This window comes from Lissotriton helveticus, chromosome 1_1 (genome assembly GCF_964261635.1).
Source record: "Lissotriton helveticus chromosome 1_1, aLisHel1.1, whole genome shotgun sequence".
NCBI lineage: Eukaryota > Metazoa > Chordata > Amphibia > Caudata > Salamandridae > Lissotriton > Lissotriton helveticus.
In genome coordinates, this window is record NC_136057.1 from 259,760,407 (window position 1) to 259,787,332 (window position 26,926).

At 45.7% G+C, this 26,926-nt stretch overlaps 1 protein-coding gene across 2 annotated transcripts in view; it reads left to right on the top strand.

The window, feature by feature from the left end:
- Positions 1-26,926, top strand: part of LOC144769196 (snaclec bitiscetin subunit alpha-like) — a 237,873-nt gene that overhangs the window by 169,038 nt on the left and 41,909 nt on the right. For both annotated transcript variants that reach the window (XM_078653217.1, XM_078653225.1), the window contains exon 4: positions 1,034-1,174. In XM_078653217.1, the coding sequence (XP_078509343.1) occupies positions 1,034-1,174 (141 nt within the window). The remainder of the gene's footprint in view (positions 1-1,033; positions 1,175-26,926) is intronic.

The window sequence follows — 26,926 nt, forward strand, 5'->3', positions numbered from 1 at the left end:
CACAAACAATATACATTGAAGTAGCATTAGTTAGAATGACACGCATAGCTGTTCTATGGTCCCTCACCCTAAGTTCCCTACAAACAGGTTTCAACTATTTTGCTCTTGGTTGTTTGTAAGCAGCACATGCGAAAAGGAAGTGGCCCAACGATTCTTTCGGGCAGGAACAGCCGGGACATTTTAGGTCAATTCCTCTACGTCCCTTCCACCCTTCCTTAAATTAATTAAGAGGTAGAATACCATATCTAAATTTCAAAAACAGCGTTCTTTCGCGAGGAACCTGAATAAAATCTAGAAATGGCTCTAGCTTTCTGAGAGGCTTGTGGTCAAGGAAGATGTTAGTTCAGCGACCCAAATTTGGGTTCCTGAATTCTTTTGCCACAATCCAATCCCAATAAAGTTTTTTGACAATTAGTTTTGGTGGTGGCGTTTGTGAAATCCAACTATTCTCCAGACCTATAGATATCACCAGCTTCTTTAAATTGTTGAGCCATTTGATTGTATTAGCTACATTCAAACTAATCAGCTCGTCCAGAACCATGGCATAGTTAAAAGGGTCCTTCTAAGCCGAACCAAAATAACAAGGGGCGAATTTGGACCAAATCAGAAATCGATCACATATAGCATATGTCTAAGCACAGTATTTGTGCTGGAAGGTTACCCTTCCAGCACAAATTCTATGCTAGACATCTAACACACAACTTTGCACTATGATGCAAAGGTGTATATGTGGTGCTTGACTGAGAGCACTATGGGGCAGATTTACAAGCCCCTTGCGCCACATTTGCTTCATTTTTAACATGGAAAAAATGAAGGAAAAGTAGAGCAAGGGGCTTGTAAATCTGCCCCTATATCTTTATCTATATGATGCTGAATCGTCTCTTGCTCTCCCACTCAGCACAGGTCACGTCTTTCAGGCCGAATATTGAAGCCATGGACTAAATTATTATTATAATATAATAAAGACCATGTCGTAGAATCAGGTGTTATTCCTAGTGTCTAATATGATATACATTTTGTTTGTCTTTTCAAGTCCACCTGTGTCTCCCAACATTCTCACTTGGCCTCCATTCACAGTGAAGAAGAGAATGATTTTGTATATGTTCTCATGGGAAAACCGGTGGATGCTTTTCATAGAGGTGCCTACTGGATAGGAGGACATGACACCTTCAAGGTGAGTGACTTTCATTCTTACCTATCATAAATATTAGTCTGGAGCAGGATTCTCCGACGAGTGGCCCTCGAGCTACTGGTAGCTTCCCAGCTACCTGTAAGTAGCTCTTTTGTGTGCAGTCCAGGCTACTAAATTAGAAGCTTCTGCTTTGTTGAATATGTATACCAAAATTGAAAAGTATGTGTTAAAGATAAAAATATGTGCATTTTCAGAACTAATAGTATCCAAAATATATTGAAAGCTGATATTTAAATTATAAATCATGCAGTACTGAACACGTATTACTAACGTAATTATGCTAGTACTTGGGGGCATTGTAGCTGTGGGTGTTATGTACTACCCTTGTAGAGGCCTTCCAAATTAACAACACCTTTTTTACATTACTTTTGGCAATGCTGCACTGAAGTGATTACAGCTAGGAATCATTCATACAGTAGTCATTTATGTAACGTTGTTTGATGTGTAGATCACTAATACTATTAGTAGAGCAGGATGATTTTTATTGACCATAAGTAGCTCTTGTTTATTAAATTGGTTGGAGACCAATGGTCTGGTGTGTGCCCATGTTGCTGCCAATTTCACATGTATTGCATATGTGTTTTCTATTGTATGCTAGATAATTCATCCCTATAGCTAATTTAGTCTCTTGGTCTACACGTTCACTCTCTCTTTAGACTGCTTGTACTGTGTCTATCTCTTAGATTATAAATACTGCCGCAATGTCTAATGGCATCTTTGATCAGTGTTCTCAAGCAAAAAGAGGTGCCCAGTCTTACAGTGAAAGTCATAGCACAGAAGGCCAAATATACTAATCTATTTTGCAGTCACCAGCACTTGAACACCAAAGGGTATTTCATATATACCTTACCCAGTTTAGGACCAGGTTTTACCAATTCCTGTAATGGGTTTGTGACTGGAGAGCAATTCACCATTTGAAAGGGACATGTTAGGCATGTTCTTTCCAATTGTGAATCTGTACCATATTTATCCAATGGTTTGAAACTGCAGTACCATTCACAAACTATTGAAAAATTACTTCCTTCCATATTAAATCAATCAATCAATCAATCAATCAATCAGTGTACTCGTAGAGCGCGCTACTTACCTGTGAGGGTCCCAAAGCGCTGAGGGGAGGTGGGGTGCTGCTACTGCTCGAAGCACCAGGTCTTGAGGAGTCTTCTGAAGGCGAGTAGGTCTTGGGTCTGTGTATGTTGGTAGGGAATGTTTTCCAGGTCTTGGTGGCGAGGTAGGAGAAGGATCTGCCGCCGAAGGTTGTTCGTTGGATGTGGGGGACAGCGACGAGTGCGAGGCTTGCGGAGCGGAGCTGGCGAGTTGGGGCGTAGAAGCTGAGTCTGCTGTTCAGGTAGGCTGGTCCGGCATTGTGGAGTGCTTTGTGTGCGTAGGTGAGGAGCTTGAAGGGGATCCTCTCGTCGATGGGGAGCCAGTGCAGGTCTCTCAGGTGGGGGGTGATGTGGATGCGGCGGGGATGTTGATGATCAGTCGGGCGGAGGCGTTTTGGATGCGCTGTAGTCGTCATAGGTGTTTGGCTGGGATTCCTGCATAGAGTGCATTGCCGTAGTCCAGTCTGCTGCTGACGAGGGCCTGTGTAACCGTTTTTCTTGTTTCGTTCGGGATCCTCTTGCAGATCCTGCGGAGCATGCGGAGGGTGTTGTAGCAGGATGAGGAGACAGCGTTGACCTGCTTAGAGATGGAGAGGGAGGAGTCGAGGATGACTCCTAGGTTGCGTGCATGGTCGGTGGGTGTTGGTGCTGTTCCCATTGTGGTCGGCCACCAGGAGTCGTCTCAGGCTGAGGGGGTGGGTCCGAGGATGAGGACCTCTGTCGTGTCCGAGTTCAGCTTCAGATGACTGCTCCTCATCCAGATGGAGACAGCCTTCATTCCCTCGTGAAGGTTGGTTTTGGCGGTCTGTGGATCCTTGGTGAGGGAGAGGATGCGCTGTGTGTCGTCGGTTTAGGAGATGATGTTGAGGTCGTGATGGCGGGCCACTTGTGCGAGGGGGGCCATGTAGATGTTGAACAGAGTCGGACTGAGGGATAAGCCCAGGGAATGCCGCAGATGATGTCGGTGGTTTCGGATTGGAAGGGTGGGAGGCGGACCCTCGGGGTTCTGCCGGAGAGGAAGGACGTGGTCCAGTCAAGGGCCTTCTCTTGGATTCCGGCTTCTAGGAGGCATGTCTTTAGAGTGCGATGGCAGACTGTGGCGAATGTGGCAGACAGGTCCAGGAGGATGAGGGCTGATGTTTCACCATTGTCTAGTTGGCGCCTGATGTCGTCTGTGGCGGCAATGAGTGCTGTCTCGGTGCTGTGGTTTTGTCTGAATCCGGATTGGAACGGGTCCAGAATGTTGTTGTTTTCCAGGTGGTGGGCCAGTTGCTTGTTGATGATTTTTTCGATGACCTTTGCCGGGAACGGGAGCAGGGAGATGGGCCGGAAGTTCTTGAGGTCCTTGGGGTCCACCTTGGGCTTCTTTAGGAGGGCATTGATTTCGGCGTGCTTCCAGCTTTCCGGGAATGTCGCTGTTTCGAAGGAGATGTTGATGACCTTCCATAGTTGGGGTGCGATGGCTGCATCTGCTTTGTTGAATATGTGGTGTGGGCATGGGTCTGACAGAGACCCTGAGTGTATGGAGTTCATGACCTTGCGTGTCTCGTCGTCCTTGACATTGGACCAGGAGGTCAGGCGGATGGCGCTGGTGGTATTCACAGGTGAGGTGGAGTCTGGCGTAGTCGGGTCGGTCATGGTGTTGAAGCTGTCGTGGATGTCAGCGATCTTGCGATGGAAGAAGATGGCTAGTGAGTCACACAGTTCTTGCAAGGGCGGGATGTCGTTGGTGTTGGCGCTGGGGTTGGAGAGTTCCTTTACGATGCTGAAGAGCTCTTTGCTGTCGTGTGTGTTGTTATCCAGGCGGTCTTTGAAGGAGAATCTCTTGACTAGTCTGATGAGGTGGTGATGTCTGCGGGTGGGGACCTTGTGGGCTGCGTGGTTGTCCGGTGTGCGTTTTTATATTTATATATATATATATATATATTTTCTCCAGTTTACGGCATGCGCGTTTGGAGGTCTGGAGTTCGTCGGTGAACCAGATGGCTCTCTTGCTGGCGTGGCTGTTGTAGGGTTTCTTGAGCCCGGCGAGGGTGTTCGCGCAGTCATTGATCCACTGTCTGAGGTTGCGGGCTGCCGTGTCTGGGTTGGTGGGGTGGGTGGATGGGTTCTTGGCGAGGGTGGTAATCAGCTGGTCTTCTGTGACTTTGCTACAGCAGCGGCAAGGCAGGTTTTGGGTGTGGTGGTGCGTGGTTCCCGTGCTTCCCTTAAATGAATATTGCTGCTTGGGGATCTGTTGACCCTTGCAGGCCACCAATCGGAGTGAGTTGAAATTTGCAATCTACCATATAAATATAATCAGGTAGTTCGGACTGCAGCCAATTCCAATTGTTTATTTTGTAAACATACTTATTAGTACATGGATCTGTTTGCAAAATACATTTTGGGTCAATGGTTGCAAATTGTGACTTCTTTTCTCAACCATAATGTTGTACATCTGGTCCAAACTCATTTTGTTTAAGACAGATGTTCCCCTGAAATAACTGTGTGCCAACCATCTTCTTGCCTACCGTGCCTTTATTGTATGTCATGAATATATGTTTAAAGCATGAGGTGACTCTTTTCTAAGGCGGTTATATAATGTTCTGAAAGGATGGGCTGACACATTAGTATTTCCATACATTTTACTAGATTAACTCACAGACTATGTTTGACACTATGGGACATTCCAGTTCTCCCAGTTACTGTGACTGTCTCTCTTTCTTGACCCGTGTGGTTCGGTTCCCCATTCCCATATCATTGTTTCACTCTCATAATCTTTCTCTCATACAAACATGCACACACATTGTTTCTCTTTCTCAAATGCTGTGCTGCTTTATTGTCATACAGAAAACAAAGCTGTGCACGTCTGTATCCCCTGCCCATTAAACACACAAGTAACAGGCACTAGCAAAGCAAATGGGTATAGCTTTGATGTGCTAACAAAGTCATGTACATGCGCATACATACTATTTGGGCTGTGCTTATTTACGACCTGCCTCTTCCTATGCTATCTATGTCTTCTTATTCATTTATTCGTGAATGCAGCACAGCCAATATGTAGAACAGATGCATAGAGAAATCTTTCTTTCATTTTATATTGTTGCCCTAAAATGTAATCTCATTCATATGTAGTTCTCTAACTTTACTTTGACATGGAATCAAGTGCTTCTGGAATGTGGGCCATCACGAGATTAAGTGCTCTGCCTATGCATGCAGCAATCCGCTTATGACACTTCTGGTGACTAGCCCAGAAATTAAAACATTTACGTATCTCCCTATGGCTCCCAATAACAGTGACTTTTAACTATCAATTTGGCAGAAAACAGGGAATTGTCTGCCCCATTCGCTATAAAAAAAATTATATACCATGCTGACTTACTGTGGGAATGCCATAGACCCACCCACCAGGTCAAACAAAATCCCTCAAAAAGGCCTTAATTACAGAAAAATCATGCAGAAAAATGTTTGTGATAACGCCATCATCGATATGTTATTCTCTAGAAGGGGCCTATATGCAAAACAGTGTTCCATAATCATAAGGACTTTTTATCCCTCGTTCTCTCCTAGGCCTAGATTCGCAGAATTTCGGCCTTTGCGAATCGCAAACGGTCTATTTGCATGTTTTGGCATGCATCAAAAATTCGCAAATTAAGGAATTGCTAAAAATTTGCGATTCCTTATTTTGCCGTAGCGTTTAAGGAATCGCAATTTTGCGATTCCTTGAATGCTATGTATGTAGCATTTTTGAATTGCGAATTTTGGTTAAGAAATCGCAAATTACCACCAACTTGTAGTTGATGGTAATTTGCAAATTCTTTAAAAAATGCACAATTTGGCATTTTTGAAGGTGGCATGTGACGCACACACATGTACATTTCAGGGGTGAAGCAGGGTGTCCGAGACACCCCTGCACCCTTGAAATTATTCTCAATTTGCGATTAGCAAATTGCGAATCGCAAATTGAGATTAATTTCACAATTATTCCAATTGGCCTCCTGGCCCATAGGAATGAATGGGAAATTATTCCTTAATTGCGAATTCGCAAATTGCAAATTCACAAATAAGGAAGATTAAGAAATCGCAAAAAATAGCGATTTCTTACATACATCCCATTTTGCGATTTCTAAATAGCGATTCCTTAAAAATCGCTATTTAGAAATCTCAAAGGGGTATGTTGATACATCTACCCCTTAGTCTGAAAAACCTTTAAATACATCTTTCAGCTTTGAAATAAATACAGTTTGCAGAAATGAAAGTCATCCAAATAAAACTATAATTCACACGTGCAATCATTAAGATTAAACTGGACATATTTTTCATTGTTGTATTCAAATTTTTCAAATTTCAAAGCTTTATTCGACAACAGTCATAAAAGCGATTCTACATCCTTACTTACACAACACAACACATTAAATACTATAACAATGTTAAAAAACATCTTTTAAGAAACTGATTAAACATATTACTGTTGTTACGAAATTAGCTACATTAAAATATAATAATCAACCATATCTATGGTATCTTTAAACTGTGCCTAACTGCTGTAGGGTGCGGGTACGTATAATCCATGACCAGCCTAGGAATTTTGCGATAGCAATCGCCAAATGGGGTGCACAGTCTGATTCCAGTATTCTTAATGCCTCTGTACATCTGCGTGTTCCTAGGTTCAGACACACTGGTTTAATCCATTTGCGTCGTGGGATAGCATACAAGGGGCAAACAAACAGTAAATGGGCTGCATCCTCTATCAAATCTTTACAGTTGGGACATTTATCGTCTGTATTTGTCGACCATTTAGAGGTAAACGCCTTTGTTGGTAACGACCCAATCCTAAATTGGAAATACAGTTTTCTATCAAGTGGTTTTTCGAAAATGTCCCAATAAAGTTCACATGAAGGTACAGATTTGATGTTCAAATAACGCGCTGTTAAATTTGTGCTGGAGCCTGTACATTGGGTAGACAGCCATACCATTTCCCAGTACATATTCTTTAACATGGCCTTTGATGGAAAGTTTTCAATGTCGGGAGAGTTCCATAAGTGATCAAGTTCCAGCTTGCTAAGCAATGCTCTTATTTCTTTTAACCACAGGATCGAGTGAAAACGGTCTGCCCTTATGATATCTTTTAGGGCATTTGCAAAATGCACAAGTTCTGGTGTGGTCATTAGGCGTCTCCAGTATAGCAACGGACGCAGCCTTGCTAGATCCTTGATCCTTTTCCTGCCCAGGTCATAAGACAACGCTACGGTAGGAGTACTTTGGGGGACCCCAATCAAACGACGGAGAAAACTATTTTCCGCCAATGTTAATTGCTTCAGGTTGGAGAAACCCCATAGTTCCGAACCGTATAGGGAGGCACTGACTACCTTCATATTATACATTTCTAGTGCAGGAGTAATAGGCTTGGTCAATGAAGTTTTATGTTTAAGAGCCACTATGCCAGCCAATTGGTGAAACTTTAACACAGCCATGTCAGTATGTTTTTTCCAGCTCAAGTTATTTTGGAGGCATATACCCAAATATGGGAAAGCTTCAACCTGTTCCAATGGGGTACCATTGAAGTTTATAGAACCCCTAAAGGTGTTCCGCTGGTTTAAGCACATGAACTTAGTCTTGGATGTATTTATCTCGAGTCCATGAGCTTTACAAAACTCGCCGAAGGCATTAACTGCCTTCTGGAGCCCACTTGGTGTAGGGAAACTATGAGCGTGTCGTCCGCAAACATGAGAACGGGTACTCAAGCTCCAGCCAGTGTTGGTGCATCAGTGGGGGAACGGCTTAGATGGTCTACAATCCCATTGATGTAAATTGAGAACAATGTCGGTGCCAAAACACACCCCTGCCGTACCCCTCGCTCGACAGGGAATGTGTCTGTCACCTCGCCCTGAGCACCCCACCTGATTCTCGCATACTTGCTCTCATGTAAGCGGACGAGTAGCGTCAATAGTTCCGGAGACAAACCAGCTTCCGCAAGTACCCCCCAAAGTTTGAAACGGGGTATTAAATCAAAAGCTGTTTTTAAGTCTACAAACACAGCGTAGAGGGTACCATTGGTGAGCAACACGTTCCTCTAATACAGGGCTATAAAGAAAAAGACCTGGTCAACTGAGCTTGTGCAGGGACGAAACCCAGCTTGGTATGGAGATCGAATATCGTTTTCATCGATCCAGGTTTGTAATTTATTTTGTATTAACCGACCTATAATTTTTTGGGCAGAGTCTTTAAGACTGATAGGTCTGTAGTTACTGGGTAATGATTTATCTCCTTTTTTGAAAACCGGAATAATTTCAGCGCCCTTCCAAGAGGCAGGTATGGGTGCACCTCTAGCCACAGAGTTTGCTAGCCACACAAAATACTGGCACCAGGAGGGGCGGTCGCTTAAAAACACATCCGCTGGTATGGCATCCATTCCTGGGGCACGGCCCCTGGTCACACAATCCAATGCTATGCTGACCTCTTTTTTAGTAAATAGCTGATGTATATAAAAGATTGTAGGGGGTAAAATGTGTTCCCCATTAATTGACGCAGAAGCGTATTGGGGTCTAAAAAAATCTACCCATTGATTTTGGGCTACGTTGTTTTGTGGGGGTTCGGCCACCCCTCCTCTCTCCCATTTAACCAGAGCCCAGAAATGACTCTGGTTCCTTGTATCACAGGCTGATTTCAGGTCACGCCAATGGGCCTCATCCCACTTTTTCTTGGCCTCTTTTTGTACCTTCCTGTAACTATCCCTTGCTTTTTTCACCCCTAGAATATTCTTTTTCCTGAGTTCTAAGCTGAGGTTCTCACGGGCTTCTCTACAGGTCTTATCATACCATCCTTGTGTGGGCTTTTTATTCTGGGCATGTCCTGTTTTATACTTTCTCTTGAAAAACCCCTGGAGCTTTGTAAAGAAGGACGAATGAGCGTCAAGCATGATTTCAGGGAAATTTTTCTTGTTGACATGTGTATTTATCTCAGCGACCTGTTCCAACACAGCTTTTTTAGGTCCTCTAATCTCTCAGAGCTCTCAATGAGTCTACCCCATTTAATATGGCGTTGGTTGTTCGAAGATACTATGTCTAGGGTGGTTTTACCTTCTCCTGTGTTTAATTTCCTTAACCCTACGTTTGCTTTAAAGGCCATCCAGAGAGGATTATGGTCACTCTCTATTCGAGTTTTGACCGCCATGTCAATCAGGCTATTCCATAGCCTGACATCCACTAAAATATAATCTATTCGACTAGCGGACCTACCATTATTGAATGTTTTGGTCCCCTGTCGATCTGATGGAGTTCTTCCATTTGCCGCTCTAATACCTCTTGCCAGGCATAGGGCCTTCAATTGGATAGCCGCCTCTGTCCATCTATTAACTACAGGAAGTTCTAACTGTGGAATACCCTATTTGCTATCTTCTTCATCTGTTAAAATTTGGTCTTCTTGGCCAAGCGGTTCAAAAGTGGTATTAACATCGCCCCCTTCAATGGAAGGTAAGTATGTTGGAAGAATTTCAAGCTCGTGATCCAGAGCGGTAATTACTTCCGATGTTTTACCACCCACTATTCCCCTGGCGTAGATATTAAATAAGACCATCCCATGACTATTGGTCCAGGTAAGATTAATTGACAGTATATCTACTGATGGGGAACTCCTTTGATGGATACTACAGCATAAATTTTGGCGGACCCAAATTATTAGTCCCCCTAGTGGACGTCCCTTAGGATTTTTTGTCGCTGGGATGTAAAAATTAGGTACCCTTGACGGAGTATTGGGGTCACAGACCATGTTTCTTGGAAGAGTAGAATATCAAATTGTTCTATAAATAAGCACCATTCCGGAGATGTCAGCTTGTTGGTTATTCCAGCAATGTTCCAGGAAAGAAAGGTCAACCCTGTCTGTTCTATACCAGCTATCACTGCCTCAGATGAAATCTGTGGAAGGGGAGATCCTTCAGGATCATTCCCCCGCCCCGTTTCCAAAACTAGATGAATGTTGATGAGTGACCACTGCGCCTTTCACTAGGCCGGGTCACCCCCCTGCCTCCCACGCCTGCCGCTGCCACTGCCTGCCTACTTGCTTCTGCTGACGACCCAGCCGCCGCTGGGCCGCCCGGATCTCCCCCTGCCTCCCACGCTCGCCGCTTGACCCAGAGACAGACCCGCCGCCGCCGGACGGCCAGAGGTTCCCGCCGCTGCCCCCCTGCGGCCCCGCCCACCACCAGCCCATTGGCCGCCCCGCTCCCGCCACCCAGCTGACCCGCCCACCCGGCTCCTTACTTATGACGCCCCCAGAGCGACCGCGCAGCGGACGCGCGCAGCGGGAGCACCGAATGAGCGCCGAAGGTGCGCCAAAGGTAAGCCCGTCTGCGCCCGTCCGCGCCTGGCCCGCGCCCAGCGCCAGGACCCCTGGCCCCCACCGCCGGAAGCCGACCCGACGGACCTACGACGCCACCGAATTCAACGCACTCAACACCGGCCGAACCCCGGGCTGCTACCGAGCCACACCGAGACGCACCCACGGACCCTTCAGCTGCCATTCCTGCAAGTTCACCTGCAACCGGACCCACACCACACCAGCACCCACCAAGCCGACCACCAGCAACACCCACCTGAAGTGCATCCTGCTCAACACCCGCTCCGTTCACAGACACGCCGTCGAGCTCTGGAACCTGCTCGACACCACAGACCCAGACGTCGCCTTCCTCACGGAAACCTGGATGAACGTCTCCTCAGCGCCCGACATCGCCATCGCCATCCCAGAGGGCTACAAGATCATCCGGAGGGACCGCGTCAACCAGACAGGAGGAGGCATCGCCATCATCCACAGGAACACCATCCGCATCACGACCAACACCGACGACACCCTCGCACCCGCCGAACACCTGCACTTCCAGATCCACGTCAACCCCAAGACCACCCTCAGAGGCACCCTCATCTACAGACCCCTGGGACCACGCACACAATTCAGCGAAGACATCGCCGACTTCATCAGCCCGCACGCCCTCCTCTCCGCTGACTACATCCTCCTCGGGGACCTCAACTTCCACCTGGAGAACAACAACGACCGCAACACCACCACCCTGCTGGACAACCTCGCCAACCTCGGACTCAAGCAGCTGGTCAACACCCCCACCCACTACGCCGGACACACACTCGACCCGGTCTTCTCTTCCAGCAAGGACATCACCTTCAGCCACGCCACGGGACTCCACTGGACGGACCACAGCTGCGTACACTTCAGCTTCAGAAGGACCACGCGCCACCATCACCAGCAACAGGCTCCCCGCAGAAGCTGGAACAAGATCTCTGCAGACCAGCTCGCTACTTCCCTGAGCAAGAACCCTCCCACCAGCACAACGAACCCCAGCCAAGCGGCCACCAACCTCACGAAATGGATCAGCGACTGCGCAGACGACCTCGCCCCGCTGAAGACCCCGCCGAACAGACCCGGCAGCAAGAAAGCCCCATGGTTTAACGACGAACTCAAGAGCTCCAAGAAGAACTGCAGAGCACTCGAGAAAACCTGGCGCAGAGACCCAACACCGGACAACATGACTGCCCTCAAGCTCTCCACCCGAAAACACCACCAGCTGATCCACGCCACCAAGAAAACCGCATTCAAGGAACGACTGGACAACAACGCACACAACAGCAAGGAACTCTTCAACATCGTGAAAGAGCTCTCCAACCCCAACGCCGGAAACAACGACATCACCCCTTCGCAGGACCTCTGCAACTCCCTCGCCTCCTACTTCCACAACAAGATCGCGGACATACACAACAGCTTCAGCACTCAACCGACGCACGCCACGTCCGAACCACCGCCCCCCACCACCACCCTACGCGCCTGGACCCCGATCAGCACCGAAGACACCATCCGCACGATGAACTCCATCCACTCCGGATCTCCGACAGACCCCTGCCCTCACCACGTCTTCAACAAGGCCAACGCTGTCATCGCACCCCACCTGCGGGACATCATCAACACCTCCTTTGACACCGCTACCTTCCCGGAGAGCTGGAAGCACGCCGAACTCAGCGCTCTACTAAAGAAGCCATCAGCCGACCCCACCGACCTCAAGAACTACCGCCCCATCTCGCTGCTCCTGTTTCCTGCAAAAGTCATCGAGAAGACCGTCAACAAGCAACTGGCCGCCTTCCTTGAGACGAACGGTTCCCTCGACCTCTCGCAGTCTGGCTTCCGGGTCAACCACAGCACCGAGACCGCCCTGATCGCAGCCACCGATGACATCCGAGCCCTGCTCGACAACGGAGAAACAGCGGCCCTCATCCTCCTGGACCTCTCCGCGGCCTTCGACACTGTCTGCCACCGTACCCTAGTACAGCGCCTCAGCAACGTCGGAATCCAGGAGAAGGCACTGGAGTGGATCACCTCCTTCCTCGCCGGAAGGACACAGAGAGTCCGCCTCCCCCCGTTCAGATCGGAAGCCACCGAAGTCATCTGCGGCGTTCCTCAAGGCTCCTCGCTCAGCCCAACACTGTTCAACGTCTACATGAGCCCCCTCGCAACCATCGCACGCCAGCACAACCTGAACATCATCTCCTACGCCGACGACACCCAGCTGATCCTCTCCCTCACCAAGGACCCCGCCACCGCCAGAGCCAACCTGCACGAAGGGATGACAGACGTAGCCAAATGGATGTCGAACAGCCGCCTGAAACTCAACTCAGACAAGACGGAAGTCCTCATCCTGGGATCCTCACCCTCTGCCTGGGACGACTCCTGGTGGCCCCCGCCCTGGGCAGCGCACCCAAACCAACAGACCACGCACGCAACCTGGGCTTCATCCTGGACTCCTCCCTCTCCATGACCAGACAAGTCAACGCCGTCTCCTCGTCATGCTTCAACATCCTGCGCATGCTACGTAAGATCTTCCGATGGATCCCCACCGAGACCAGGAAGACGGTCACCCAGGCCCTCGTCACCAGCCGTCTGGACTACGGCAACTCCCTCTACGCTGGAACCACCGCCAAACTCCAGAAGAGACTCCAGCGGATCCAGAACACCTCAGCACGACTCATCCTGGACATCCCCCGCCGCAGCCACATCTCCGGACACCTTAGAGACCTGCACTGGCTCCCGGTCAACAAGAGAATCACCTTCCGGCTCCTCACCCACGCACACAAAGCCCTACATAACCAAGGACCAGGTTACCTCAACAGCCGCCTCAACTTCTACGCTCCCAAACGCCAGCTTCGATCGACCAGCCACGCCCTCGCCGCCGTCCCCCGCATCCGAAGAGCCACCACAGGAGGAAGGTCCTTCTCCTACCTGGCTGCCAAGACTTGGAACTCCCTTCCGACCCACCTCCGCCTGACCCAGGACCACCTCGCCTTCAGGAAGCAGCTCAAGACCTGGCTGTTCGAGCAGTAGCGGACCCCTCCCCCCCCCAGCGCCTTGAGACCCTCCGGGTGAGTAGTGCGCTATATAAATGCCCTGATTGATTGATTGATTGATTATTATGGCATAGGGGTTCAAGCATAGGTACAGTTAGGTTGGAAGCCAATTTCACTATCAAAGGATCTGACTGTGATTTCAGAGGTCTATTCAAATTTCCACTGCTTAGAGTATATGCTCCCTCTACCCTTATCCCTGTAACCGAGGAAATGGCATATGTCAAACTACGCTCTTCCTCTACTGGGGTATCCTTGTTGATTAACTCCACTGGCTTATTTTGCTCTATTCTATCAGCCGATTTGAGTCAATCACATTCATTCAAATTGGATAACGCCCCAAATCGGTTTTCTAAATTAATTTCCCATTCACTAGATTGGGGGATCCTGCCCCACTTGTGCGATATCAGGTTCCATTTTGTTTTTAGGATACTCGGGTTCCCTATTTTACTACTGTGGTAAAAAAAGTCCAAAGTTTATGGAACGATGTCTGTACTCCTACGTTGTGGTGGAAGAAGGTTTCTCAAGACCTCGGGAAGTACTTCTGGGTTTAAGAGATGTAACACTACACAGTCACCTTTGAATTTTTTAGCACCATTCCCTATCCAAACCACCCTTCTTGCCATGGTGATTTCTTCTGCTAGTTGTTGTTTACCCCAAGGGGATATCACCATGTTGTTGGATAGCCAATGAAAAGCCTTGCTAATCAGAGAGGCTGTGGGTTCTACTTGGCCAGGTTTTAAGGGAGGTACATTGGCCAGGACCAAAACCAGAGGGGAAGCCTCTACTACAAGTTGGACCGGGCCTTTCTCAGTTTCTGTGCTCATGAGTTCCGAAGGTTGGGTTCTAATGTTAGTTCCCTGGTCATTATTGGGTGCATAATGGGGGGGAATTTGGGGGATTTGAGCAGTTTTTCCCCATTTACTGTCACTGTACCTGGTACATTTATTATTGGATCGACTCTACTAAAGGCTGGGGTTGTTGTATTACCCACCAATTCCACTGACTCTTTTATGATACCCCAAGCCTAGAAACCTCTTCTGTTAAATGATCAATTTTGTCTATCAGGGGTTTAACAATATTTTTAATCTTGGCATCAATCATATTCACAAGTATTTTGATTTGCTCTTCCTCCAAAGACACCTTCTAACCAAACTCCCCAATTGTATCTTTTTCGGGTATAATTTTGGAGGGGGGAATAGTCCTTTTCCAGCTAGACCGCAGCCCACCATGTTTATTCGCACCCTTTCTACAGGTTCTAACTGGTCTAGTTACTGGAACGGACACAGGGGAGGGTGGGGGTAATTTTTCTTGGGTCGTATAGGATTGTTCTAGGGAATCATTTACCAGGTTAATAGCAGTGGAAATGTTTTGGTCAGAGTTGCCTTCCTGAGTAAACACATTGTCAAGGGAGTCACTACAATGTACCTGTATCGGTACTTCAACCTGGTTCGATGCCAATGGGGAGGTCTCGTTGGGGATTATAGGAGTGGAACTCAAACTGAGGGATAATCTTCTAGACTTGTTGATTGTACTAACTACCTGCACCAGATAGTTATCTATGGTGTTGGTGGCGGAGGAAGACTTCTGTTTAGACATTTTGCGTTCAATAAGATGATGTCACAGTTACACAAATAACTCCAATAGTGCCAAGAGCAAATAATAGCAATGTAACACAGCACCACAATGTGCGAAAAACAACAGCAAGGAGTCTTACGGTCAAAGTTCCACGAGGAAGCAGCTAGAGCAACGGGCAGAAGTCCTGGCCCAGTCCAGTCACGGTCAGTCTCGGACTGTCTCAGACTGTCCGCCCTTTGTCCGGGCTTCGTCCCGTGCTCTGTCCCGCGCGCGTCCCGCTAGGGCGTTTGGATTGTTCCTATTAAAAAGGGAAAAGCTGAAGGGGGCGGGAAGAGGACCACCTGCAGCCGATCCGCGTCGCTAGGCAGGCTGGTCCTCGCAGTCCCGCCTCTTTTCCGTGCGTGGGTAGAAGGTGCAGGCAGTAACAAGCAAAGCCTTTGAGACCCCCGCAAACCGTAGACAACAAAGATCCTGTGGCAGCGAGCGGCTCCCGCGAAGCGGGGGCCGCGAGAAGTGGCGAAGTAGCCGGATCCAAGTCAGGCAAATGGAGTTCGTATCTCCAGCAGCAACCTCCAAAACAGCAAGCAGCAAAGGCACCCACCGGATACACTCTCAGCTGGGTCTTTAAGCTGGAGGGGGCGGGAGGAGGACCAGCTGCGGCCGATCCGCGCTGCTAGGCAGGCTGGTCCTCGCAGTCCCGCCTCTTTTCCGTGCGTGGGTAGAAGGTGCAGGCAGTAACAAGCAAAGCCTTTGAGACCCCCGCAAACCGTAGACAACAAAGATCCTGTGGCAGCGAGCGGCTCCCGCGAAGCGGGGGCCGCGAGAAGTGGCGCAGCGGCCGGATCCAAGTCAGGCAAATGGAGTTCGTATCTCCAGCAGCAACCCTCCAAAACAGCAAACAGCAAAGGCACCCCTTTGTTGTATTCATAAGCGAGGGTCTAGAACTCCATAGGTTAAAAAGGTATATTTATATGAAGGTATGCGTAGTTGTCCTATTCTGCTCTAACATATTCTGGCAGTGGCTAGTCTGGCATGTAAATAATAAATCTCAATATTCTGGCAGTAAAGTGTAGGAGACGGCTCTTTGGGGCCCCTTTTCTTGTCAAGCACCATCTCCCTGGCACTTAGTGCTTCCTTTCTCCTTGGTCAGCTGAGAAACGTCTATAATTAGACATGGATTACTTGGTGTTTTATCTTGTAAACCAGCCTGCAACCACCCACCTGTCAATGTTAAAAGCTGTGTCATTGCCCAGAGGCTAAGTTAAATATGTGTTAGACCTGACAGCCTTAGGGTGGTCTGCCCCAAACGTTTCTCCTGCTTGTCTCCTATTTCTGCTGATTTCTTTTGTTGTCCTTAGGACTATGAACACGTTACCACTGCCAACCAGGGCTAAAGTGTATGTGCTTCTGCCCTAAAACATGGTTTGATTGACTTATACACATTTGTTACATATAATTCACCTTCACGTCCCTAGTGCAGTGTACTACATGTACCCAGGCCATGTACATTAAATGCTGCTAATTCAATATTTTATCTCCCCTTTCCTTCCTGTCTCCCCTTTCCTTGCTGTTTGATTGGGTAATTACAGCCTACTTGCCTTTAATTTATTCCACAATTTTATTAATTCTTCTCTGTGGTTCCCTTCATTTAATTGGGCAATTCCATTAGTTTGGAGTTTTATTTATTCCAAGCTGTAAAAGATTAAGTATTGCCAATTAATCCCTGCTCCTACTCTCTATAGCTACCTGCCTAGGTTGGGTATTTCTTCTGCAACTTACTTGGTGGAAGAAGAATCCTGAACCGTGTCCTCCCTTCTGCCTTCTCGCTCTGCAAGTAAATTTGGAGGGAATCAGGGTTCCTATATATTGTGCTCCTAATTGTCAATTATCAATTAATTAACTCTCATTAGGGCGGTCCATGGTTGTTTGCCTCCTTTTTGCCTTTTTTACGGGGGCCATCTTGTAAGGTGTTATCATTATGCCTCTCCCTATTGATTTATACCATTATATGGGGCATATGTGTTTTTTTTCTTGAATTCTCTGATATTAAATAACTATTTGTTAATCAACTGTTTTTACTACCTCCGTTTCATTAGGTATCTGATTGGCATTTATATTATAATTATTTTTGGCTCTGCCCCTTCTGTTTTCATTGAGTTCATTTTTGAAGTGTTTTCACAAATACTTTATACATTGCCTCTTAAGAGAAAGCATACCTGCTCTGTGGCAGGCTACCAGGGGGTGAGCACAGGTTAATTTATGGTGTGTATCTGACTTTCCCTGACTATAATTGTGGTTTATGCTTGGACAGGGTGCATACCTCTGCTAACCAGAAACCCAATTTCTAACATTGGTAATCAGCATTGAGGATAGGACTTGTGTTTGAGCAGTACCATACAGTGACTTGGTGTACACTGCTACTTCATAGCTAGACAAATTCTCCCTAAGTTTACATTTTAGATTTTTCTAAAAGTTCCCCCATTTCTACCTGTCTGTGGAATCTGTGGCCCCCTACAAAAATGGAGTATAAACTGACCAACCAGAGGAGCTACACTGTGGCCCTGATCAAGGACGTTTCTCAGGAGAGGAGGTTACCTACCAATTGGAGCATCAAGTAGGCAGAGCCCCAGAAGACTTTCAGGGCATCGGGAGAGGCCCACAGATGCCCACGGATGATGAGGAGGAAGGATCAGGTGCTGGGGAGGAAATAGAATAGGAAATGCCTGAGAGGATCGACATGCAACCTGCTGAGGAAGGGGCAACCATCCTCACAGGACCGGAAGTCTACTCACCTGCAGGAAGCAGTGTGTCACCCAGAAAACTATCTCCAGACGGGATGGGGAAAAAGAAGGTGGAGAGGAAATTGAGGCAGGAGCTTGCCAAATTGGAGCAAGTACACAAGCTTGAAAAATTGGAGCAAGTGTAACAGCTTGCACATTTAGAGAGAGAGCAAGCTCTAGAGAAGAAGAGAGTAGCCATGGAGGAAAGCAGGATGGCCCATGAGCTAAGTCGATTCAGAGAACGGAACATTAGAGACGTACGGGGGGAGTCCAGCAGTAATAGTGGCAGCATAGCTACAGTGTCCACTGGTGAAGTAATGGTCTGCATACCAAAATACTTGGTGCCCAGATATGTGGTGAGGAATGATATAGATACATGGTTCTCAGCCTATGAAGAGGCTGTAAGGGTGCACAAGGTTCCTGAGGAGTCTTGGGGGTAGCATGTGGAGGTAAATGCCAACAATGGGGAGGGGCACAGTGTTAAAACTCGAGGTAGAGGAGCAAACACACTAAGCTGTGGGCTGACCACTGAGAGGTATATGCTGAGGTTCAGGGGCAGCCACAAACCTTCATCACAATCCTAGCTAGATGTCCGTGACTATGCCATCAAGGCACTGAATGGCTAGGTGAGAGGCAGCAAGGTTGATGAGTCAGGGCTGTACAACTTAATTTGGAAGGAGCACATTCTTGATAATTGTTTTCCAAATCTGAACCAACACTTGGTTTATAGAAAGTTGACTGACTCCAGGAAGCTGGCATAGGAGGCAGACAAGAGTGTCCAGTAAGGTATCTTGTGGGGGCTCTGAAAAGGGTGGTAAGTGTTCCCTATGGAAGAAAGTGGATGGAGATAAGAAGAGGAAGTTATCTCAAGCCCACAAAATAATTTACAGGGCAAAGGGTCAAATTCACAATCTGGCTTCCATAAAAATAGTTCTCCTGACAAGATTCAAACAGAAACTCCCAAATGCTATTCATGTTTTGAGTATGCACACTACAAGGGGGTCACACGTGCCCAAAAAAGAGCACCCCTTCCTCCAGGAGTGGCAAGTATAATGCTTTGGGAGGAGTTTGTCCCAGTAAGTGTCCCTGGATGACATGGAGATGGTTGCAAAAATGTATGTGCCATCTAACAATGCAAAGAGTAGGCAATGGGATAACATCAAAGGGCAAGGTGTTGAGGCTCGGAGGGACACAGGCACCAGTATGACTATCATAAGGGGTTAGCTGGTGGCCCCAGAGCAAGTTAAACCCAATTCATTCAACCATGGTTTGGAGGTGACAACAGGGAGTGTTACCACCTAGTGGCCCTTGTTCCATTCGAATGAGTGGGGGGTCCTCTGGTCGTCTAAAAGTTGCTATCAGCTCTGCCGTGCCTTTGGACAGTTTGTTAGGGAATGACATTGAACATATTACCTGGAAGGATGTAGAGCTTAAGGCACACCTAGAAATGTTAGGGTTGATTAAGTGGATATTTGTTACAACCAAGTCCATGGCTGCCTAGAAGAGGAGTCAACGAGATTTTGAGCATGGATGAATGGCCAGATAGCAGCCAAAAGAAAGAAGGGCAAGGGGTGTTGGAAACCAGCCTCTGATGTCTCTTAGCTGAGGTGGATGGGGTGCTAGAGAAGGCCACTCTGGAGATCACTGAAAAAGGACGTTGCCTCCCTTGGTGACCTGACTTAACTTGCTGAAAAGCACTTAGAAGGGGGTCCCACCAGAGAGGAGTTATGTTATGTTAAATATTGCTTGTAAAGTGGACGTACACCGAATTGGTTTCATAACGCTACTTTAAGTGGTGCTGAGTCCTGGGGTTTTATTCATTTGCCTGTCTAAAAAACCAAGTCTTAAGGAGCCTCCAAAAGTTCATAAGATCTATAGAGGATCTGATTTTGAGAGGCAGGGTGTTCCAGTATCTGGGGCCTAGTATGGCGAACCTCTTTCTATAGAAGCTCTTCAGGAGGAAGTGGATAAAAGATGTTTGTGACCAGATCTCATATTGCGCGTAGGATTGTGCCTTTGAATGAGACTGTCAACAAATGTAGGTCTTCTGCCATGCAGGGATTTAAAGATGATACATCCCACTTTGAAGGCGCATCTCTGAGGTATGGGGAGCTAGTGCAACTTTCTCATGCGAGGCGTGACATGTAGATGCCTGTTTTGCAGAAAAATAAGTCTTGCTGCCTGGTACTGTACCAATAATAGTCCACAGATTAGGTAGGCTGGAATACCAAAGTATAGAGAATTGGCATATCCTATGTGGGATATTACCATAGCTAAAACTACCTGTATTTTACCTTCCTGTGTGAGGAACCTAATGATTTTTCTTATTTTTCTCAAATGGAAGAAGCACGTTTAGATCACAGAGTCAATTTGGGTCTTCATTGTGAGATCACTGTTAATTGTTACCCCCAAAGTTTTGGCAGAGAAGGAAGGGGTGGGAGGCTGTCCTAATTCCTTTGGCCTAAAGAAAGGACTCCAAGGGTTCAATGACCCACCTGTTAGGATCACTCCCATCTTGTCTGGATAAGGTTTTAAGTGATTGCTATTCATCCAGTCGCGGATGAGTAGCATCGTAGTCTGAAATTCGTGGATGGATTCAGGGGAGTTGCTGATGGAAAACATGAGTTGCAAGTCGTCCGCATAGTAAAGGTGCACACTTTCCTTTCTTTCAGGGCACGGATCAGAGGCAGGAGGTATAGGTTGAACAGGTGAGGGGAGAGTGAGGAACCCTGCGGGACACCGCAAGTGGTACTCATCTTGGGGGATGTGAACATGCCTATGCAGAACGCATAAGATTGGTTTCCTAGAAAGGAGCAGATCCATTCAAGAGCTGAGCCTTCGAATCCTGTGCTTCGGACACGATCGACCAGTATGTCATGGTCGACCACGTCGAATGCTTGGCAGTTCGGACTGGAATGTTCCCATGAGGCACAGGGTCAAGGCTGATTTGCATATGGCCATGTCTGAACTGGGGTGGTGTGGTGAGCAAACAAACAATGGATTTAGGCCCAGATCTCTGTACTGGGGTGAATGTATGACATTGTTCTGCATTCTGTCCATCAACTGTTATTTTTACAGAAAGATCCAGCAGCACCAGAGCCTGCGAGAGCCCCTATCGACCTCCTTCCAAAGAGTGTCCAGTACTGTCAGTATGACCGACTCTGTGGAATGTGCTAGACAAAACCCTGCTTGATGGGGGTCCAGAATATTTAGACTATTCCAGAAAGGCAGATAGATATCTGGCCACATGGGCTTCAAGTACCTTGGACAGATAAGGCAACAGGGAGATAGGGCTGTAATTTGTCAGAGTTTTAGGGTCTACCTTTGCTTCTTCAGGAGGGGAATGACAATGACAATGGCCCCCTTGAAGGTGTCGGGGACATAGCCTTGGGACTATGACTCAATCAAGAGGGACATAGCTGGGCCAGGGAGAGCAGAGAAGGCTTCCCTTAGGATCCAGGGGGCAGCAATCCCTGGGTGAGTCCAATTTTACTTTGGTCAACAGGTCCAGAAATACTTCATCATCATGACTTATAACTGGGATCTTTTCAATAGTGCAAGAGTTCATTAGCGTGGTCGGGCATACAGGGGTAGAACATATGGGGATATTAGCCTTAATAGCCTTAATTTTGTTTATGAAAAAGTTGTTTAGAGTGTCACATAAGGTTTGCGAAGGCGTGGGATTTAATGTCATTCTGTCGGGATTGGATAGTTCATTAACTATCGAAAAGATTTCTTTGGACCTATTTGTGGAGGTCACAATTTTGGAGGAGAAATATGCGGCTTTTGTGGTCAGGATAGCTTTTTTGTAGTCTTTTAGTGCAGCTAAGTAGATGCATTTTTCCTCAGGTAGGTATTTACTTCTCCACCTCCTTTTGGATTGTCGAAGGGCTAGTATTAAGGTTTTTATGTTGGAGGAGAACCATCCTTGTGCTTCGTGGCGTCGGGCTGGATGTATTTTCTTAAGGGGTGCATGTTTGTTACTGGCTTCTAGTAACCAAGCTGATAAGTTTTCCTCACTATGATTAATAGAAGATTGGGCAGGTGGGACTGTGTTGGTCAATGTCTCAAGGAATTGACTGTTATTGATACTATTCCAGCTCCAAGCTGCCCCAACATCAGAAGTGGGTTTTTTGGCCCCAGTGAGATTTTTGATAGTAAATTTGATCAGATGATGGTCAGACCATAGGCAAGGAACAACCACCAGGTTAGACATAACAAGGTTGGCTGTCCATATCTGGTCGAGTGTGTGTCCTTTAATATGTGTAGTGTGATGTTCTCTCATTTTACATTAATGTATTACTCTCTCTTTAAGAGTTGTCATTCCACTCAGTGTTCTTGATTCTAAGAATGTACACGCTTCTGGGGTTCTGAGGGAGTCAGTTAATTGTGGATGTTCGTGGATGAGGATTTATTAAACCCACTCAGCTTGGCTTATCTGCATTCTTCATTATTTAATTATTTAAATACAAAATATTATACTGGCGACGATCGGAAACGACCTCAACAGGACAACACGACGAACATTTCAAGCAGATTACTTCCTCCTGACCTGCTTTCTCCTCCGGCGGCTGTCAACGCGGATATCAAAGGAAGCGAAGACTTCCCAGCGGCAGATTAAAGAATGTCATTCTGGTGAGGAGAGCGGGAGGTACTTTGACAGGATTGGGGAGTTATTAAAGATTTTAAATAAGAAAGACAGGCTTGTCTTGGCTCGCGCTCCGTCTCTGCCTCTACTCACGCTCTACGTCAGCGTGCGTTTCAAACGCATGCGTTTCAAAAAAAAAAGAGGACGCACTACGCGCTGACGGTGTTCTGCGCTTCAGGAGAGCTGCGCTGCATTCCAGTGGAACGTACATTGTTCCTGGAGTGTTCTGGCAAAGATAATACAATGACTCAAGAAGACAGCGCTGAAATAGAATAGAACACTATCTATCTACACTGCCGTCACAGCGCTGAGTCATAATAAAGCACAATCTATCTACACTGCCATCTTGTGGAGATCAAGAGAAATTTTAAAACAATTGTGATTCAAGCTACGTTTTAATACAGAATAACACAAAGAAAGAGAGAATACAAACTCTTATTCAACAAGGCATAAATAGGAGAAGGAAAACATTAAGAAGTGATTGATTACAGATTACATATTTAATTAAACTAATAAGGTGTACTTATATATAATATAAGAAATGCAAAATGTTACACAGCCTGCTTTTTTCCTTACAAGTCCTGGAGAGCCAAATATAAAATGGAAAAAATGAAAAAAAATTTTTGCGAACTACGCTAGAGTCTGCGGAACCAATCTGAGTGCTGAAAGGAAACACTCACTTTTATTACATTGTCTTGGGGGCGAAGGACAAGATGTTCTCGAACATTTACCAGACTTAACAGCGGCTGAACAAAGGAATCTTAATGAGTATGAGGTAGCCATAGTTCAACTTGATAGGCATTATTTGCCGAGACTTAGCACCATCATGGAAAGGTACCATTTTGGTCTGTGTGAGCAAAAGAAAGATCAAACAGTAGAAGAATATGTATCTTCCTTGAGAAAACTTGCTTCGTCATGCAATTTTGGACAGACACTGGATGAAAGAATACGTGATCAGTTTGTTTTAAGATGCGCACATGATGATATAAGAAAAGAACTATGGCTAAAAGATGAACCTCCATTAGAAGAAGTTTTAACTATAGCGAAACAAGTGGAACACATGACGAAATGTGTTGGTGAACTTAGAAAAGAGAAAGAAAAGCCAGCTACCCCTGAGTCGAAGGATGAAGTAAAAGTGGATGAGACTGTTTATCAGTTAAAAAAAAAAAAGTAGAACATTTTGAAAGTGATGAAAAGCAGGCTAGGTCTTTTAATTCTTCTTTGCCTTTCTCTACTAGCAAGTTTTCTTGTTTTAGGTGTGGTCAATATAATCATTTGGCTAATTCACCTATATGTCCTGCATTGAAAGTAACATGTAATTTATGTAATAAGAGGGGTCATTTTGCGAAGTTATGCAGAAGTAAAACATATAATAGCGATAACTCAAGAAGAAGATGGCCTCAGCCTCATGTGAGATCGATTTGCTTTGAGGTTAATGATGACAAATCAGACCATCCATCTCATTTAGTTAGTGTAGAAGGTTCTATGATTAATTTAAAATTTGACTCTTGCTCAAAAATAACCATAATTGATGAAAAGTTATATAATGAGTTGTTTAAAGACAAAGTGAAACTATTCAAGTGTGATATTTTTCCTCTAGGTTATAGTGAAAAACCCATTATGATGCTGGGTTATTTCATGGCTGAAATAGAACTTGGTTCGAGGATTACTGTTGGTAAAGTTTATGTGTCAAAGAAAGGTGATGCACTATTAGGTTGGTTACATCAACGCTATTTAGGAGTAACTCTTGATCCAAATGCCACTCCCCAAGTTCAAATTCAAGAAGTGTCTGACTCTGTAAGTAAAAATGTGAGTGATGAAAGTTTGTCTTTATCTTTAGCAAAGCAATTTCCAGATGTTTTTAAAGAGCAACTAGGGTGTTTGCGGGGTTATAAACTTCACATAAAATTAAAAGCCAATGCTCTTCCTATTGCGGCCAAAGTGAGGAGGATTCCCCTTGTAGAACAGGCGAAAGTTCAGGAAGAACTTGACAAACTTGTGAAGAATGATATTATTGTACCTGTGGAGGCGACGGAGTGGCTTGCGCCTGTGGTTATAGCAAAGAAATCTACAGGTGAAATTCGTCTTTGCATTGACCTGAGAGCCCTAAATAAGGAAGTAGTGGTTGATAGGTTTCCCCTTCCCAATATTGATGAAATAGTCAGCACTCTAGAAGGTGCAAAATATTTTAGCACCCTTGATTTAGCTTCCGCGTACCATCAGATAGAGCTAGATACTTATTCTCAAGACCTGACTGCCTTTATTACACCTATGGGTACGTTTAAATTTAAGAGAATGCCCTTTGGCCTCGTTTCGGCTGCCTCGGTCTTCCAACGTATCATGTCAAAGATCTTAAGAGGTTTGTCAGGTGTTAAGTGCTATCAAGATGACCTGTTAATCTATGGAAATGATATTCTTGAACATGATTGTCGTGTGTCTGATGTTTTAAAGCGGTTAGCTAGTGCTGGCATGACCTTAAAGAGATCCAAATGCAAATTTAGAGTTTTGGAAGTTAATTATTTGGGTCATCGTATCACTAGTGATGGTGTCTTTCCGAAGAAGGAACTTGTTGAAACTATAGACAAAGTTAAGGATCCAACCTGTAAAGATGAACTTCTCTCATTCTTGGGCATGGTGGAATTTTATGGTAAATTTATTCCAAATTTCGCAGACAAAACCCATAATTTGAGAAAGTTGACTGCAAAAAGTGTCGTATTTGACTGGTCTTGTGAATGTAAAGTGGAATTTGAGTGTATCAAGAAAGAATTGAAAAAAGCTCCTTCCCTTCATGCGTTTGTTCCTGGACTACCCACTGTCATGTTCACAGATGCAAGTGATAAAGGCCTGGGTGCGGTTTTAGTTCAGAAGAGAAATGGTAAAGACTATCTTATTTGCTGTGCTTCTCGTTGCCTCAGAGGATCGGAGTTTAATTACTCAGTAATAGAGAAGGAATCCCTTGCCATTTTTTGGGCGTTGAGAAAGTTCAAGAATCTCATTTGGGGAACGAAGGTGTGTGTGTTATCTGACCATAAACCTTTGAGAGAGGTCTTTTCAAAGAAAGGTCTAGATGCCATTTCATCAAGAATTAGGAAATGGATTGTTTCTCTACAGGAATTCGAGTTTGAGGTAGAATATATCCCTGGGATAGCTAACAGATCAGCTGATTGTTTATCTAGATTAGTCAACAGTGAGAATACTGATCATGAAGAATTGTGTGAACCTGATGAATGTACTAATGTGTGTGAAATTACAGATGGTGCAATTAATGAAAATGAATGGAGGTTGGAGTTGGGTAAAGATGAAGAAATTTCCAATGTGATTCTTTCTTTAAATGGTGATTTACGCCTGTCTAAACCTTGGTCTTTAGTTTCAGATGAGCTCTCTGTAAGTAATGGTCTATTGACTCGTGGTACTAAACTTGTTCCTCCCTCTTCGCTACGAGGAAAGTTGTTGTCCCTAGCTCATTGTGGTCATCTGGGGATTGTTAAGACCAAAGAGTTCTTACGTATGCAATTTTGGTGGCCGGGTATGGATCTTGAGACTGAAAGAATGGTCAGAGAGTGTCCTGAGTGTTGTTCTAGCGACAAGATTCTTAAAACTAGACAAATGCCCATGGTTAAGAGGAATTTACCTGGTCACCCTTGGGATGAGGTTGCCATTGATATCTTGGGTCCTTTATCTGGTGTTTCTGACACTCCCTACCTCATTGTTTTAATTGATCTTTATTCAAGATGGATTGAAGTTTCTGCTGTCAGGGAGATTACTTCTGATTCCATCATTAACTTTTTAGAGCCTCTATTTTCCAAGGAAGGATTTCCAAATAGTATATTATCTGACAATGGTCCCCAGTTTTGTTCCTCACTTTTTGTTGATTTTTTAAAAAAATGTGGTATTGCTCAAAAAAAATGTTCACTTTATCACCCTGAGACTAATGGTGCTGTTGAGAGGGTCAATAAAACTCTAAAAGAGTCAATTCAACTTGCTCGGGCTTCTGGTTTGAATTGGAAAACCACTCTCCAAGACAGGATAAATACCTATCGCTTTGTCCCTCATTCTTCCACTGGGAGATCACCATTCGAGCTTTTCAAAGGGAGGATTCCTAATACTTTGTTGTGTCCTGGGTGGATGTGCTTAAACAAAGGTTTGGTGAACAATGATATAGGTGAATGGAGGACAAAAGAATTGCTTAAGCAAAGTGCACGTAAGTCATATTTTGACATAAAGAAATGTGTTAAGTTTCATGAGATAAA